Below are 18,245 nucleotides of genomic sequence, written 5' to 3'. Positions count from 1 at the left end.
CATTATTAATATTAAACATCATATATATAATATATACAAAATATGGGTGTTTACTTCACAGGTGGTCTAAACAATTAGGTACACTAGGCAAGTCCTGTAATGGATTACAAGGGTTCCAAGGTTATAACTGAGACAGTAGTTATGGAGCCATTGCAGATTTCTGAAATAGCAGCTATATAATTGTTAAAGAGGGCAACTAGTGTTAAGGCAAGGCAAACATCTCAAGTCATATACATTATTATTATTGAAAAAAAAGTTCCTAAGTCTTACAACTGTTTTTGGGATATCCCAGAGTATGGGATATTCTGTCATCGGAATGACTTGAGATGTTTGCCTTGCCTTAACGTTTGTTGTCCTCTTTAACAATTGTATATATAATAGATAGATAGATAGATAGACAGATAGATGGAGAGAGAGAGAGAGAGATGTTGGTTATTACTGAGGCTTACTGAATGTAACTGTTTATAAGAGTATATATGCTTTCATTGATTTTATAAGTCGTTCAGAAATAGATGACCTATATATTAAAGGAAAAAATCAATAAATGCAGGGGGTCTGACCAACTGCTATCACTTTGTATCAGTTGCCATAGAGATGTTCTCTGACCCCATACTACTGATTTCCTCTACAAAATACAAATAACAGCAGCCTGTCAGAGAAGTGATTCCCACAAAGTGAAGTGGCTACTGCAGCAAGTGTTGCTGGCCATACTCTGTGGCAACACCATCACAGTCATTACTGTAGGGCGCAGCTGAGCACACCACTTATTCTGGGGTATGTGGCCCGTTGACCCCTCCCCCCTCTTCTGCTGCTTTATTCCCCCCCCCCCGCTTCATTTTTCCTGGTTCCTTCTTTTCCTTTACTTATCTCTTTTCCTGCTACTTTGTATTTAAATTAGAATGAAATGAATTTTCCTCATTGTGTGAATAAAATAAATTTCTAAAAAATACAAAACAAATATTAACTGAAGGATCACTTCAAGCCTTTAAGCAGGGCATTGATTTTTTTTTTTCATGCGGTAAAGGTTGATAGTAACTTTTAATTTTTGGCTTAGTTGCCTTTGTTCATCTGATGTGTGAGAGTGCATGAACATATTGAAGGATGGAAATGGATCCACCATTATCATGTGTCTCAGAATCTATATAATAATCTGCTTACTTTAAGTTAGTTAGAGAGGTGGAGGTGGAGTGAGTGAATGGTGGAGTAAAGGCTAGAGAAAGGAGAGAAGTGTGGGTAGAAAAGAAAGAAGTAGAGAAAGATGTATAATAAGGCCAAATGTGTCTTGTGGTTAGTTGAAGGGAGATGCAAAGAGTGTGAGAAAAAGATGGTGAGGGAAAAGAGGGAGAGAGAACTGTTAAGGTGTTGTAGAGTGGGGAAGGAAAGTAAAAAGAAAGAGATTGTTTAGGATACAATATTTAGAGCGATCTTCTGGTGGTGAGTTCAAAGAAAAGCAGATAGAGAGAGATGGACAGGGGAAACAGTTATATTAAGAGAGAGAGAGAAAGAGAGGCATATAGCATTTGTATTATCAGAGTTGAGATACATCTACAGCAAGAAAAAGTAGATATAAACAAACAGCTGGACTGAAATGAAATTAGCTTTGTTACTGAAAACTATAGTGATAATGGTGTTGTTGTTGTTGTTGGTGGTGGTGGTGGTAGTGGTGGGTGTTGATAGTGAAAGGTATTTTGTTTTTAATGAACTAAATCTATATTATTCTTCTACCTGTTTGTTCACATTTTAGTTTGTTAGAGATGAGGAGGAAGTGGAGTGAAAGAGAGGAAGAGGGAATGTAAGAATGAGTGAGAGAGCAGATAGCCAGCCAATGCATTATGCTGTCACTCATATAGTTGGTGGAAATGTGATGAAGAGGTGAATTACATGGTTAAAAAGTTTGTTGAAGAGGTAGAAAGAAAGAGAGAAATACAAAGTGTTTAGCAGAGGGAAATTCGAAAAATCATACAATATATTATTGTGACTGGAAATGAAATAACTTAGCAAAATAAAGATGCAAATCATCCTTTCTTTCTTAAATAACTACTCTTAATCCTTTTCATTTTGTGGAATTTCCACAGGTCCCACTAGTAACTATAACTATGCATGCCAGGAAGCCGCTTCTGTTCAGCAATGATTCCTTCTGGAGAAAGAAGATGTCAGTAGACTTTTTAACATAATTAACATAGAATTAGTGGGAGATAGCAAATTTATTTCAGTTAACATTTGAAACAAAGCTATATTCCTTGTAAAATAAGGGATTAATACCATTCCAGATTTTGTTTTATTCTTTATTCATTTGGGAGGATATTTATCAGTCTGAGTTACAGCTTTGCAAAATTACAAATCAAGAATGAATGTTGGAGATGGTAGGAGTCAGTTTGAAATAGATACATTGTAAATATAAATGATTGTTATGCTCAATTGCATTTTTTATTTCTTATATATAAACACACACACATGTATATACTGAATATATAATATATGTATAATATATAAATATATTATATCTATATATAATATCCCTATGTATATATTTGTATATACATTAAGGCGGCAAGTTGACAGAATTGTTGCTGCACCATAGAAAATGCTTAGCAGCATTTCTTGTGACTTTATGTTCTGGATTAACGTTACTTTTCTTTCTTTCAGGGTCAATAAAATAAGTACTAGTTGAGCACTGGGGTCAATAAAATAAGTACCAGTTTAGCCCTTGGGTCGATGTAACAGACTTATCCCTCATCCGAAATTACTGGCCTTGTGCCAAAATTTGAAACCAATGTATATATGTATACATGCTAGATTGGTAGCCACTACACACATTTTGTTTCTCTCCTTGTTTTTTTCTATGTCCCTTTCTGTAGAAGAGCGTAGGCTCGAAACGTAAAAGACCTTTTCAATTCCTGAGCATTATACTAATACATCTGTTTGTTTTGTACACCACCTGTCTTTGTCTTTTGTTTTTTTCGTGAACTCTCCCCCTATATATGTATGTATATATATATATATATATATATATATATATATATATATTATATCTGTCTGTCTGTGTATATGTCTATTCATCTAATGTATGTATATATATTTACCAATGTTCTGTGTCATGAGTGTTTCATGTTGCTAGACAATGTGTGAGAGAGAATCACGATGTCATAGGAGAGAAATGTGTCCGCATGGATGATGGCTCACTTGCATTTAATGAGGTTGCAAAGAGAGAGAGAGAGAGATTTAGAGATGCCACTTTGGATGGTTGCTAAATGAAGAGAATGAATGGGAGAAAGAGTCTGCCAAACATCAACCCAACAGTGGGACCAGCTATCTGAATTGACAGTACCTTGGTAGATAAAGCAATTGAGAGTATGAAGACAGAAAGACCCTGGCCCATCAAGAATTACCGCAGAGATGCTTAAAATATCTGGTGGTGTAGGCTATAGTCTAGTTACTTGTATAGTCAATCAGGTGATACATGAAGGAGTCATACCCAATGACTGGTGTAGCAGCACTATAGTCAACTGCTACAAAAGTAAAGGTGATGCATTAGTTATGAATAATTACAGAGGTATCAAGTTGTTGGATCAGGTGATGAAAGTCACTGAGAGGGTCATAGCCAAACTAATTAGAGGGAGAGAGTTAGTTTAGACAAGATGCAGTTTGGGTTTGTGCCAGGGAGAAGCACCACTGATGCTATATTTCTGGTAGCCAAAGATAAAACTCTCTACTTGGCTATTGTTCACATGGAGAAAGCCTTTGACAAGGTCCCCCAATTCCTTAAATGGTGGTCAATGCAGAAACTAGAGATAGATGAGTGGTTAGTGAGTGCTGTATAAGTCATGTACAGGGATGCTGTCAGTAAGGTGAGGGTTAGCAACAAGTATAGCAAAGAATTCTGGGTAAGGGTTGGAGTCCACCAAGGATCAGTCCTCAGCCCCCTTTTATTTGTCTTAGCTCTCCAGGCAACAACAGAGGAATTCAAGACAGGATGCCCCTGGGAGCTCCTCTATTTTGATGACCTTTCTCTAATAGCTGAGTCACTATCAGAGCTAGAGGAAAAGTTTTGGGTGTGGAAGCAAGGTCTAGAATCGAAGGGCCTTAGAGTCAATCTAAGAAAAACCAAAGTCTTAGTAAGAAGGAAGGCAGACAAATCACAAACCCCTTCAAGTTGATGGCTCTGCTCAATCTGTAGAAAAGGTGTAGGTAGAAACTCCATAAGATGTACCCAGTGTAAGCTATGGACACATGAGAGGTGCAGCAATATCAAAGGAGTGCTAACTGGGAAGATAGTTTTGTGTGTAGCAAATGCACAGGGGCAATAAACACTGAAAATGTGCAGAAAATAGCTTCTGTCACCTGCCAGGGGGGAAAAAGTAGAAGTAGTTGATAGCTTCCATTAGCTAGGTGACCAAGTCAGTTGCGGGGATGGATGCTCTGAAAATGTAGCTGCTAGAATCAGAATAGCCTGGACAAAGTTCAGAGAGTTCCTACCACTCCTGATAGCAAAACGCCTCTTGCTCAGAATAAAAGGTAGACTGTATGATGTATGTGTGTGAACAGCCATGCTACACAGCAATGAAACATAGGCTGTGACTGCTGTAAGCTTGTAAAAAATGAAGCTGGTATGTTCCGCTGGATGTGTAATGTCAGTGTGCATACACGACAGAGTGTAAGCACCCTGAAAGAAAAGTTGGACATAAGAAGCATCAGATGTGGTATGCAAGAGAGATGACTGTGCTGGTATGGTCATGTGTTGCATGTGGATGAGGACAGCTGTGTGGAAACGTGTCACACTCTAACAGTGGATGGAACCTGTGGAAGGGTTAGACCCAAGAAGATGTGGGATGATGTGGTGAGGCACGACCTTCAAATGTTGGGTCTCACAGAAGCAATGACAAGTGACCAATACCTTTGGAGATATGCTGTGCTTGTGAAGACCCATGGAGTCAAGTGAGATCGTAACCATGGCTGATGCCAGTTTTGCATAGTTGGCCCATTTAAGAGTACTCTTCAATCAATGGGCAATAAACTGTACTTGAGATGACCCGTTGAGTCATGTGAAATCATTGTCATGGATGATGCCATTACGATGTGACTGGCACCTCTGCCAGTGGCACATAAAAAACACCATTTGAGTGTGGTCGATGCCAGTCCCACTGGATTGGCTCCCGTGCTGGTGGCATGTAAAATGCACCATACAAACATGGTCGATGCCCATGTTGCCAGATTGGTCCCATGCTGGTGGCACATAAAATGCACCATCTGAAGTTTGTTGGTGCCAGTACTGCCTGACTGGCCCTCATGACTGAGGCATAAAAAGTACCCACTACACTCTCGGAGTTGTTGGCATTAGGAAGGGCATCCAGCTGTGGAAACCTTGCCAGATTATGTGGAGCTCAGTGCAGCCTTCTGGCTTGCTAGTCCTCAGTCAAACCATCCAACCCATGCCAGTATGGAAAGTTGACGTTAAACAATGATGATATATATATATATATATATATATATATATATATATATATATATATATATACAGGGTGCGGTGAATAAACTGTCATCTAAATTTTGCAAAAATGAAAATAACACTGACATCTCCTTTTAACAGATATATTTACCAAAATTGCATAAAAATATCTTGAAATACTGAAGAGTAAATTTATTCAATAAACTCGCTATTGGCTTCAACCATGGCTTCCAGACGACTTCAGAATCTCCTGCAACTCTTCTGGACAGTCTCCTTGTTTAAGTTGGTGAATGCTGTTATAATCCTTGCCTTCACTTCATCTTTGGTGTTACAAAGAGTTTTGTTGGTCTCTTGCTCAACTGCGCCCCACACATAATAATCAAGGGGATTGCAGTCTGGGGAGTTAGGTGGCCAAATGTTAGGGGCAGTGTAGTCATAGAAATTGTGACAGTCATCTCCTCAGATTGCACTGTCCTCAAATTAACACCCAGACACTCTGAAATATTCATATTGGAGCTTCTGGCAAGCAGTACAGTTTGTTATTTCCAAATTTCTGGCTGAGTAAATTGTGTCATGGTGCTCTTTTTCTCAACTGACCCTACAATACTGTGTAATCAACAAAATCAAAATCAAACAATGCGCATGTGCAAAATAAAAAATATAAAATGGCAACAATTTACCCTTCACACCCTGTGTATATATATATATATATATATAATTTAGAGAAAAACCTCTATTAAGCAATTCAATAGTGAAAGACGTTATTCACACTATATAGAAAAAATAAATATACTATATTTAGTAGGCGCAGGAGTGACTGTGTGGTAAGTAGCTTGCTAACCAACGACATGGTTCTGGGTTCAGTCCCACTGCGTGGCATCTTGGGCAAGTGTCTCCCGCTATAGCCCTGGGCCGACCAATGCCTTGTGAGTGGATTTGATAGATGGAAACTGAAAGAAGCCTGTCGTATATATGTATATATGTGTATGTGTGTGTGTGTGTTTGTCCCCCTAGCATTGCTTGACAACCGATGCTGGTGTGTTTACGTCCCCGTCACTTAGCGGTTCGGCAAAAGAGACCGATAGAATAAGTACTGGGCTTACAAAGAATAAGTCCTGGGGTCGATTTGCTCGACTAAAGGCAGTGCTCTAGCATGGCCGCAGTCAAATGACTGAAACAAATAAAAGAGTAAAAGAGAGTAAGAGTATAAAAACCTTAGTCTAAAAATCAATAAAGTACATAAACAATAAATAGTAAATAGTAGTAAATTGAGGTTTTTCTCTAAATTATATACATATATTATATATTGTGAAATTTGATTTAGAATTGCTAAATTGAATTTTTCCCTGTAAGTTTGGAATTATATTCCCTACTATTGTTATTATGTATATATATATATATATATATAAAGCATCCAGTCCACACTGAAGTGGTTGGCATTTGGAAGGGCATCCAGCTGTAAAAACCATGCCAAAACAGACACAGTTGCCTGGGGTTGTCTCCTACCTAGCTGGCTCTTGTCAAACCATCCAGCCCATACCAGCATGGAAGGTGGATCTTAAACGATGGTGATGATAATGATGATGATATATATAATGAAAATAATGGAATGACAATGGAATGAGAATTACATAATCATCTTCATTATTTTACAGCTGTTTCTGCTGTTAGAAGTAGTATACTCAGAGTTGAAAAATGGATAAAGTGATGCACAAGTACTCAGATTTGAGTGCACTGCTTCTTATAGCTGAAACAGCTGTAAACTAATGAAGTTCATTACATAATTCTTCTTCCCTTGTTATTTCATTGCTTTCATATTACCCTCTGTATTCATCTAACACTTTATATAAGGCATGTACATGTATTCAGTTTTTACATGTTGATAGTATCAGTCACTATGTCTAAGTGAAATTATAATACACACACAGACAACACACACACACACACACACACACACACACACACACACACACAAATACATGTGTGTGTATGTGTGTGAGTGTACATGTGTGTAGTGTCAGAATGCTTTGTTATTGTTGAGGTTAAGAGGCACACTTGATGTAATATAACCTGTAACTCTTTCGTGGCTAAATTTCATGACATATTTTGTGAGGAAACTGGTTTATTCAGAAAATATGTGGAGTAATTGAATAGCCTAAACATTTCATGATCTGGAATTGTTTACTGACCCACATTTTGTTGTCCTGAAAGATTACTCATTTGTAAGACATTCCATTTTAAACATTTTTTTTGTTTATTTTGTTATTTGAAAATATTTTTGTTATCAGTACAAAAATGGTATTTACATATAGTAGTTACCAAAGCATATTTAATAGATTTGGTTGAGACTGTTGACGTCAACTGTTTAAAAGATTGACTTAGGTTAACAGGTAAAAGAGAGGAATTTATTTTTTACCTACTTGCTTTAATTTTGTTGTGGTGAAAGTTTATGCAAAATTAATTATCGACAAAACAAGTATAGGAAACAATTTACAAATGCTAAGAAATGAAACTGCTAAATATGGTACAATTACCAGAGACCAATTAAGGAATCCACAAACCTTCTATTACTAGGACAGTGAAGGGCAAATATCGTTTCCCAGGTGTGTTCTGCATCTTATTGGCACAGGCCTAGTCATCCAGGCCTATCTTACCACTTTTATCCACCTTTTAACAATTTACTGGAAACCAGCACCTCTCTACCCACTCTCATTTCCCTCTCCATCCTCTCTACCCACTCTTTACTCTCTACTCACATCTTCCTTGTCATTCACACCTTCCTCTCTACTCACATCTTCTTTTGCATCTAGACCATCCTTTTGACTCACAATGGCTTCTCCAAATAAAACACAAACAATTTGATGATGGCTTGGCTAAAGAGGAAACTTCCTGTCTTTTGTCTGATCATCTATCTTGTTTACCATGCAACCATTTACACCATAGCCACCAAACAGTGGAAAACTGCCTACACTTCCCAGCTAAAGGATAGCAGCAGAGCAATCTTCATGATGAACTCAGCTGATAGTTAGATCTGTTCTTTATGGGGCAATAGCTGTTTGACATAATTCTACAAACCAAAAATGCTGAGACATTGAATGAGAGTTCAAGCAGAAAAAAAAAGTTAATGCTTTGAGAGTATCTTAAATAGGCCAAGCTGATACTGTTACCATGCTTGTAGAGTTTGTCCAAACTGGCAATGCCCTACCAGGTCAGAAATTTCTATAAATTTTCCATAGGCTTGAAGCAAATTAATAAATAATAATAATAATAATAATAATAATAATAATAACAACAACATCAATAATAATAATTGATCAATCAATCGATTATAAGAAAACTTATGACAAGGTCCCCATTTTGGGGTTTTAGAAAGTCTTGAATTGGTACAGGTGTCTGGTAACATTTTGAATTTTACCAGATCAATGAAGAACTGGAATAACATCATGTGGAAAATTTTTGGCTAAGGTTAACGGCAGGAGAGTCATATTTCAGGGAGATAGTCTGTCGCCATTTGTGATTTATATGATACTCCTCATGCAGATATTACAGAAAGTAACATTGGGGTACACATTGGAAAGTGGAGAAAAGTTGAATCACCTGTTTTATATGAATGATTTTAAGATCTTCAGTAGTGGATAAAGGGATGAAGGCAATCTGAATCATAGATTCAGCCATACCTGACAATGTGTGAGTGGGTGACAAAGAGCTGGAAAAGACTGAGAAATACAAGGCACTAAAAGATGAAATTGTATGAATGTGGGCAATGAAGAGAATAAGTGTCATCCCAGTAGCTGCAGGGACATTGGGAGCATTAACTACTAGGTTTGAAAAATTTGTTGAAGAAATTGGGATTGACATGAAAGTAGATCATGCTCAGAAAACTGCTTTATTGAGGACACTGAGAATCTTGGGATTGGTATTTGGGTGTTGAGTATTGTGAAAAGAGACCCTGTGAGACTACTGACCACTGGTCTGGTTGTTGTCTGTTCTTACAGAATTAACTGGAGAATGTGATATTGAGAGCTCTGAAAAGTGAAATAATAATGATGCTGCCGACACCGCAGTGGCCGAGGCCAACGCTGATGACGATAACGATGACTCTTTCTAATTTTGGCACAACACCAACAATTTTGAGGAGAGGGGCAAGTTGATTACATGAGCTCCAGTACTTGACTGATTCTTATTTTATCAACCCTGAGAGGATGAATGGCAAAGTCAACCATGACAGAATTTGAACTGTAAAGAGGCAGAAGAAGTGCTGCTAAGTATTTTATTTGATGCACAAATGATTTTGCCAGCTCACTACCTTAATCATTGTAATAATTATTTCTAATTTTGGCACAAGGCCAACAATTTTGAAGGGAAATATCAGTCAATTCCATTAACTCTAATTTAGTTTACCATAAAAAACCCATGTAATTTACACAGGTGATTTTTAGGATAAAAGTTGTTAAAAAAAACCTCCTACTCATGTAAAATTTGCACTCAAAAGTTTACAGGGGAAAAAGGTTTTCAATTTAGATATATTTAGCATAATTTCACTTACTTATGATTAGATTTTATTAAATTTTCATTAAATAAAAATAATTTCTGTTTAACAGGTATCACATTGAAAGCTCTTAAATTACAAAGTTTTTTGTGTTGTTTATAATAAACTTTATTTTACATTTCTTGCCCACTAGAGATTAGCATACTGCTTCTCAAATCACAATTACAGAAAAAGTTGTTAATGAGAATTGCCAACAAAAACAAAGCTGATAAATATGCACAGTTGTTGCAAATTAAGTTTAATTACCAATAAACATCAACTTGGATGACACTTTACTCAACCTACAGAGGAAGATGACCAATCAAACTGATTCTGTAAACAGAATTCTTTCCCACCTATTCTTGTCGGAACCTTTGATACAGAGTATTGAAATTTTAATCCCTTTCACACATAAAATGTCAAGCAAACTTAAAAATTTGTCATTGCTGTTATTGTTAGTATGGGTACAACTTATGAATAATTTACTGCGAAGGAGAAATTAAATATGTTGAATATGCATTTGAACATGGCAATAGAGCTGCCGGAAGGCATTTTAATGTTAATGAAACGAATATTCGAAATTGGCATAAACAGTATGACAGACTTAAAACTGTTTCTAGTAATAAACAGACAAAAATAAAAACATACAATCAAGATTATCCATATCATTACATTTTTTCAGTCAGGAATATCCATATCACTAGGTATGTCAATGGTGCTCCATTGTAATAGATAGAAACTCCAAGTAATGTAAAATATAGCCCGGACTATGTTTACCAGCATGAACATTAGACTTCAAAAAGTAGTTAACCATTTAATGGTTTTAGTAAATTTATACAGAAAAGGTAAGCATTATACCATACAGTATAAATAAAAGTCAACTTCATTATATCTAAATCATTATTTTTTTTTTACTGTAAAAACCTATTCTGACATTAAAGGAGACAACTTCCAGTACAAATGTTTAAGTTTGGTACTTCTTTTTTCAACAAAAAAATTTTTTTTTAAATTCTGGAAATCTTCTACTCATATAATTTAAGCATCCACTAAAGTTTATTTGTATTTTTGCGTAAAAAAGTGCATAAATTACATAGGTTTTTGTGGTACTTTATTGACCCTGGAGGAATGAAGAGATCATACCACTGATGGATTAAAAATTTAATAAGAAAGGATATACATAACAACAACAACAATAATGCAACAATAAAAACAAGATATAATTTAGATCTGAAAATCATGGAAAATGTTTATAATTATTTCTCCACACATAGTGGGAACCCACTGGCTTGAATGTTCCAGGGCACCCCTTCAACCCTACCAAAGGTACCTAAAAGAATTTTTGGGATTAGGTAGACTAAAAATATCTCAGTATCCTCTAGTTAGCTTTCTTTCATGTTCACATAACCTTATGGTAAGCATTTTACTAATATCCTATCATTCATGAATTTAAAAGATTCTTTCAAAAGTATTCACCAAAGATTCAAAAGACGCTTTGATATATATGTATAGGTTGTATTGTGCTACTGTGAACTTCATGATGTTTTTCTGAGGTGATGGAGCCTCCTCAGATTTTTTCTTATCATCTTTTGCTTAGGTTCACTCTTGGGTTTTTATTTTTCACTTCTTATCTTTTCAGCAATGATTTTTTTTTTTTTGTTTCTCCTGTATCTCATCACAAGGCAATGGCATGAAGTGACTTCCTCCACCACTTCCAGAGCTGTGACCAATAGTGCTCTGGAAACTGGGACATGCTGGTCTTGTTGCATACCAGACCTGTTCTCACAGCTCTGGTATGGCCTTGCAGCTTTTAGTGGTTGTTAAGATTTGTAAGTCCATCTTGATTCTTCCTGATCACATGTTGCCTCTTGTCAACCCTACATTAATAACAATAAGTCACAGTTTGACATCATTTCTGATAATCTTGAGTGACTCCTTGATATTTCTGTCCCAAACCCTGGGGCACAAGTTTGTGTTTTGGCTTAGTTCTTTGTCCTTCCATTTAGCCTTACCACTTTCAATCAAAAAGGCTGGAAGATGTACACTACTTGGAAGGCAGATGGAAGCCCCCATCATCTTTCTTAAAGCATAGAGGTTTCATTTTCAACTTATCTCCTATTGGATTAGTTCCTAGAACAAATAGACACTTACTGGATTTATACAATTCTCATAGTCAACTTATTTTCTAGATATTTTGTCAAATTCAAAAGCTGCTGCTATATTATCTTTTGTAGCAAACATACTTTTCTCTGTACAAGTGTTGTCGTTGTCACCATCATTGTCATCATGGATGATATTTTCATCCCAGACATTACAACTGTATCTGATTATTCAAATACTTCGATTCTGTGTTATGTACATATGTTTACTCAATTGGTCACATTTATCAATGGTTTCTCTCATTGTTTTGATACACCATTTTCTATCATTAATAGAACTGTTAGCATTTTTGATAACATGGGCGTGCTAGTATATGTATAATTTATAAATGTTACATGTACAATATTTTGAAAACAAATGAGTTTAACATTTAATTTCATATATATTTCTGTGTGTGTGTGTGTGTGTGTGAGAGAGAGAGAGAGAGAGAGAGAGTGAAATTGATAAAATAAAGCTAATTTGTGATAAAAATTTAGTTTCATTTTGATTAAAATATCAGTGACTTCAGAGCAAAACAACTCATTACAGTTCACCTGCATTTAGCATTTCTGACTATCACTCACTCCCACACCGTTTGTTGTTTTAGTTTCTCTCAACCAGTGTGACTAGTGTGAAATGCATTGCATTTTATTATATTTAGGATAAGATTAATTAAGCAGAATGAACTTCCAAATACAGAAGACAAACAGAATTAAGTAAAGACATTTTTACAGCAAGAAAATAGAAACACTGTTGGATAATTTAGAAAACTTCAAACTGTTTCAGTAAGCATTATAAGACTAATACAAAAAATAAACAGAATGACTCCAGCTCGTGTCATATGATTTATAAAGTAAATCTTGCAGAATGGAACAAAATCAACAGCTTCAAATGCTAAACTGTTATTCACAAAAAAAAAACATATGTAGAAAAACACATAGCATATTATATATATTGATGTGTGTGTGCATATCTTTTATTTTTTACTTGTCTCAGTCATTAGACTGTGGCCTTGCTTGCTGCTTTAATTATAATAAATAGAGATGAGGAAGTGGAGGAATAAAAGGACAATTCCTTTCTTTCACAGAATATCACAATTTGTAAGAGGGGCATTTAGTTGATTGAAATTATTCCTTTACATGCCTAACTTTCATTTTATCATTACCAGAGGGATAAAATTCAAAGAACATAGATGGACCCCCCCGCATCCCCCCCACGCCAACACCACATTATACCACACCACATTATGCCACACCACACATCACCACACCACCACACCACACCACCACAACACAACACAACACACCACACATCACCACACCACCACCACATCGCACCACCTCACACACACTAGCACTGACCACTTCCCAGCACCCACACCACTGCACCACATCACACCACCCTGCACACACTAGCACTGACCACTTCCCTGCATCCACACCACCATCCACACACCCACACATGACAGATGCACACACTTATGCACTCATTCACACATCAAGGTCACCAGCCCCTATCCACATGCATACACTTACACACTCTCACGTACATACGCACCTTTGTTTTGGGATCACCACTACTTTATTATCTCCCCTTCTTCCTAGCTCTCCTGTCTGACCACCTTTGTCCAACCAGCCACCATGATTGACCGCTAGCCGCTAAAGCTTTTTTTATTCTCTCTCTGTTTATTTTCTCGTGTTCCTTTCTGTTGAAGAGTGTAGGCTCGAAACATGAAAGACTTTCTTACCTGAGCATTAAACTAATACACCTGTCTTCGTCTTTTGTTTTTTGTAAATTCCAACTAAATATGAAGGCATTTATCTGGCTCTGTTTATTTTGCCACTCATCTCACTTTTACTTATACTCCAACCTATTGTCATTAATCATGCTTTTGCATTTTGTTATTAATTTTGAAGATTGAAAATATGCTAGGTTTTAATCATATTAAAATGGTTCAGAAGATTTATAATTACTGTGATTTTTTCCCTCTCTTTCAGTGATTTAGATGGCACGCCCTCAGCCTGTAACAACTACTGTTACCAAGCCAGATTGGATGAAATTACAATATGTAAGAGAAAGGAACAATTCTCTAGATTCAATTGGCTCAACAGCTTCTTTACTATCAATATTGGATCATGACAGCTATGAATCTGAAGATGGCCAAATATCAGAGAAGAACTTTCACAATAGAAGAGAAAACACAGTATGTTTTAGTCATGAGTTGTTGCAACCTAGAAATCAGAGAGAAAACCAAATGTTCTCTGAGTTGTTGAAAGAAAAAGAAGAAAGTAGAAACTCTTTCATTGAAGATATATCGAAAGATTTCCATGATATTTGTATTTCAAATGTTGATGAAGAGAGATCCAGGTATGAGCTTTCTCTAAATATGTTGTAGTAGGTGTGTGAAAACAGTGTTGTGAGTAAACAGACCAAATGTGTGTCAAACATATTTGATCAGTATAGAGGTTTTATTCACAACAGTAAACAGCAATGAATATGGTCAAATATATCTCAAATGTTTGTTAACTCTAAGGAGTTTTAAGCTAAGTAGAATTTAGTAATCTAATCACAACAGTAATTTTTTGACTTTTTCACTTCAAAAAATTTCATAACCATATCATTTCATGTAACATCTGTTCAAAAAAATCAATTTGCTTTGTTGCAATAGAGGTAACTATTCAGTTGGTTTGTTCTATTTGTACTGGAGGGTAAGTAGCCAAGGAAAATGTTTCAGTTGTAGAGTATATGTACTATTCATGGAGAGTAAATGAGAGAGACAGAGATAGGAGTTGTATTGAAAAAGAAACATTTGTTATACTGTTGAGATGACTGACACCTTTTATTTTCTGTATTTTCATATTCTATCAGAAAAAAAAAATCACACTTTGTATTAGGAAATTAAACAACATTGCTAGGAACATTGATTCTGTGGACTATTTTTAATGATATGACAACTTTATTACTTACAGCTATCATGGGGAAAATTACTATTTGGAGATGAAATATTGTAGTTTTTCATGAAACAATATGTGGGAACTAAACAAAATAGGGTAGATACAAAAAGAAGCACAAATTTTTCCATGTCCAACTAATGGATAGAGTTTTATTTCTTTCCCAGTGTATATTATTTGTTTTTTAAAATGTTGTAAAGACATGGCTCAATAAAACTCAGTTGACAGATGTTAGTGTGTGGTAAGATTAAAAATTTGTGCATGTGTGTATGCATGTACATACATGCTAACTTCATCATGATCATGGTCATCATCATCAACATCTGCCTTCCATGTTGGCATGGGTTGGACGGTTTGTCAAGAGCCAGCCTGGTAGAAGACTACTCCAGGCTATTATGTGTTTTGGCATGGTTTTTATGACTGGATGCCCTTCCTAACACCAACCACTCCGCAGAGCGGACAGTGCATTTTACGTGGCACGAGCACAAGTGAGATCAGTTTTGGCATGGTTTTTACAACTGGGTGCCCTTCCAAGTGCCAACCACTTTACAGTGTGGACTGGATGCTTTTTACATGGCACCAGCAATGAAAAAAATATTCTCCTGTTAACCAACATTGAATCTGTACATTCTATAGTTGAAATCAACAACTTTACTAATTCAAGGAATAATTTCCAATAATTTATCTCTTTAGTATTTAAACTGACCATATCCAATCTAAGTATTCTACTTGCTCTATGTACAAACCACCCACATGCAGCCTCTCATATCTACCCAAAAATGTCATTCTAAAAGTAGTCACATCATCAAAACAATGTGATTTACATTTGACAGAATAATTTGAGTGTTATGGCTATAATGACATAGACTATTGTAGATTTTAGAGATCTGTTGCTTTTCTTAGCTAAAGCAGGAAATAAACTATCAATGTACTGAGTCAGTTACACAGGTTTTATTCTAGATTTTAGCTATTTCATTTCTCTTATGTTGTTAATACCTGTTAGAAACTATGTGCTCTTTTCCTGAAGGCAGTACAAAAAAATATTACAGGGTTCAAAATGACTGAGTAATTAGTTCTATTTATCTTTTTTGAGCATAGGATACTTAATAACAATTACATATTTTATAGCTTCAGTAGTTTCATATTTATTTTATCTTCCCTTTTTTACCACCGGAAAATAGGAAAAAAAACAAACAAACAAAGAATAAGGATTTTCATTTTAGTTGTTAGATAAGAACATCATTCCCTTGCTGCTCAGTAAAATGTAAAACAGATCTCAGTTCCCACTGAAGTTATTTAGCATTAATGGCGATGGCGATCTTACGATACTGGTCACATAACTGTCACTTATAAACTATGTGTGTTTATCTACATTTGTGAAGATGATCGTAGGTTTCCGTAAAAAAAAATTATTTTTTTACATATAGGTTTGGGGGAACGGGGATCTTTTGAAGTCAGTGTGAAAGTGAAAGAGACAGAGAAAGTGCGATTGTATGAGGGAAGTCCTTTTGAAATTGGCGTGAATCGGAAGAATTGATGTGCGCATGCACACACGTGTGTGTGTGTGTGTGTGTGTGTGAGAGAGAGAGAGAGTGTGTGTGTGTGTGTGTGTGTGTGTGTGTGTTTGATGGGGTGTGCGAGACAGAAAGTGTGGCGTGTATGTGAAGTGCTGTTGTTAGTGTGTGTGAAGAGACAGACAGAGTAATGTTGCTGCTGTGTGTGTATGTGAGAGAGAGATAACTGAAATTTTTAAATTCACTTTTTGTAGTGAGTGAATGTGTGAGTGATTGACAGAGAAAAAGTGAAAGAGAGAGAGAGGTTATATATGTATGTATGAATGGCTTTAGTGACACACATGCAGGTTGTTATGTATGTATGTATGGCTTCAGTGACACACACACATACACACAAACACACACAAACACACACACACACAGATGGCCCACCAACTTCAAAAGAACCTTCCCGATCCAATTGCATTCTCTCTGTCTCTTTTGCTTTTACGCCGACTTGAAAAGATACCCTTCCCCCATACCTCACATATATAAAAAGAATAATAAAAATTTTACAGAAAGTGATGACCTTCTTCACAAACATAAACAAAAACACGTGCACCATAGTTTGACAACTATGGTACTCATACCGTAATTTAGTCAGCATTAACTATTTAGCATTCAGATTATTCTGTCAAATGTGTGTTTGTTTATTTTTTTTGCTTTGAATTAATCATGAATTATCTCATAGCTTTGAGATTTTGATGATGTGTTTACATAGTTTTAGAATAACATTGTAGGGTTGAGGTGAAAGGCCAGCTCTGGCCAGTTTCAGTATAAAACAGGCAGAATATTTTGGTCAGATATTGTCAGTTTGAATGCTAAAGGGTTAAGAAAATATAACGATGTAAAACAACTTACTTCAATATTCCATGCTAATATATATACTGGACTGAAAATGAAGTATTGCTCAGAGAAAGGAAGCAAAATCAGTTTGTAATGATATTATAGATATTAAAAAATATTATGCACTAAACTTGATTATGTTTATTTCTTTAATTATTCTTTGACAGTTTTGTCCCAAGTGGAAGTCAATCAGTTTGTCCCTCATCAAGCAATGAAAAATTACCACGTCCCCTGACACCTTGGGAAAAGTGGTTACTTATGAAAATAAAAGAAGAACGAGACATCACTATCAAACAAGAAGAACAAAAGAAAATGAAGAAAATTGCCAAAATCAGAGAGGCACAAGCTTTGGAAGAAAAAAAAATCCAAATTAACCTTTCTCGGTATAAGTGGCTTGAAGAGAAAGCTAAAGCAGAAAGATTGCACATTTGTCAAGAAAGACGAGAATATATTGAAAAGAAGAAACAGGAAGCTGTCAGAAAACAAGAAATTGCTGAAAAGTCTGAAGTTAACTTTAAACAGTGGCTTGATAAGAAGAAAATGCTTGAGAAAACTAAAAAAAAGATTGAAACCCAAAAGAAGAAAGAAGAAGAATCATTACACAAACTACGTCAAGAGAAAGCTAGAGAAACGTATAAAGAATGGTGTGAAAAAATAAATAAGTCTGGTAATAATGTGTCACAAAACAGACTTAATAATAAAACAAGCAAACTTAGAGGTGAGTTTAAATTATACCAGTATTAAATTGTAATATTAAATTCTTGTGATTAGTAGTCTTTTTATTA

At 35.7% G+C, this 18,245-nt stretch overlaps 1 protein-coding gene across 4 annotated transcripts in view; it reads left to right on the top strand.

The window, feature by feature from the left end:
- The window catches only part of LOC115218260 (coiled-coil domain-containing protein 34), a 138,926-nt gene that overhangs the window by 78,423 nt on the left and 42,258 nt on the right, over positions 1–18,245 (top strand). For 3 of the 4 annotated variants that reach the window (XM_029788012.2, XM_029788027.2, XM_036502496.1), the window contains 2 exons: positions 14,108–14,477; positions 17,628–18,178. In XM_029788012.2, the coding sequence (XP_029643872.1) occupies positions 14,116–14,477; positions 17,628–18,178 (913 nt within the window). In that variant the 5' untranslated portion in view covers positions 14,108–14,115. Of the gene's footprint in view, positions 1–11,610; positions 11,801–14,107; positions 14,478–17,627; positions 18,179–18,245 lie in introns of all 4 variants that reach the window. The other variant, XM_029788019.2, reaches the window with a different exon arrangement.

This window comes from Octopus sinensis, linkage group LG1 (genome assembly GCF_006345805.1).
Source record: "Octopus sinensis linkage group LG1, ASM634580v1, whole genome shotgun sequence".
Classification (NCBI taxonomy): Eukaryota; Metazoa; Mollusca; class Cephalopoda; order Octopoda; family Octopodidae; genus Octopus; species Octopus sinensis.
Note: the sequence above shows the minus strand (reverse complement) of the source record. Positions and strands in the feature narration are given on the sequence as shown.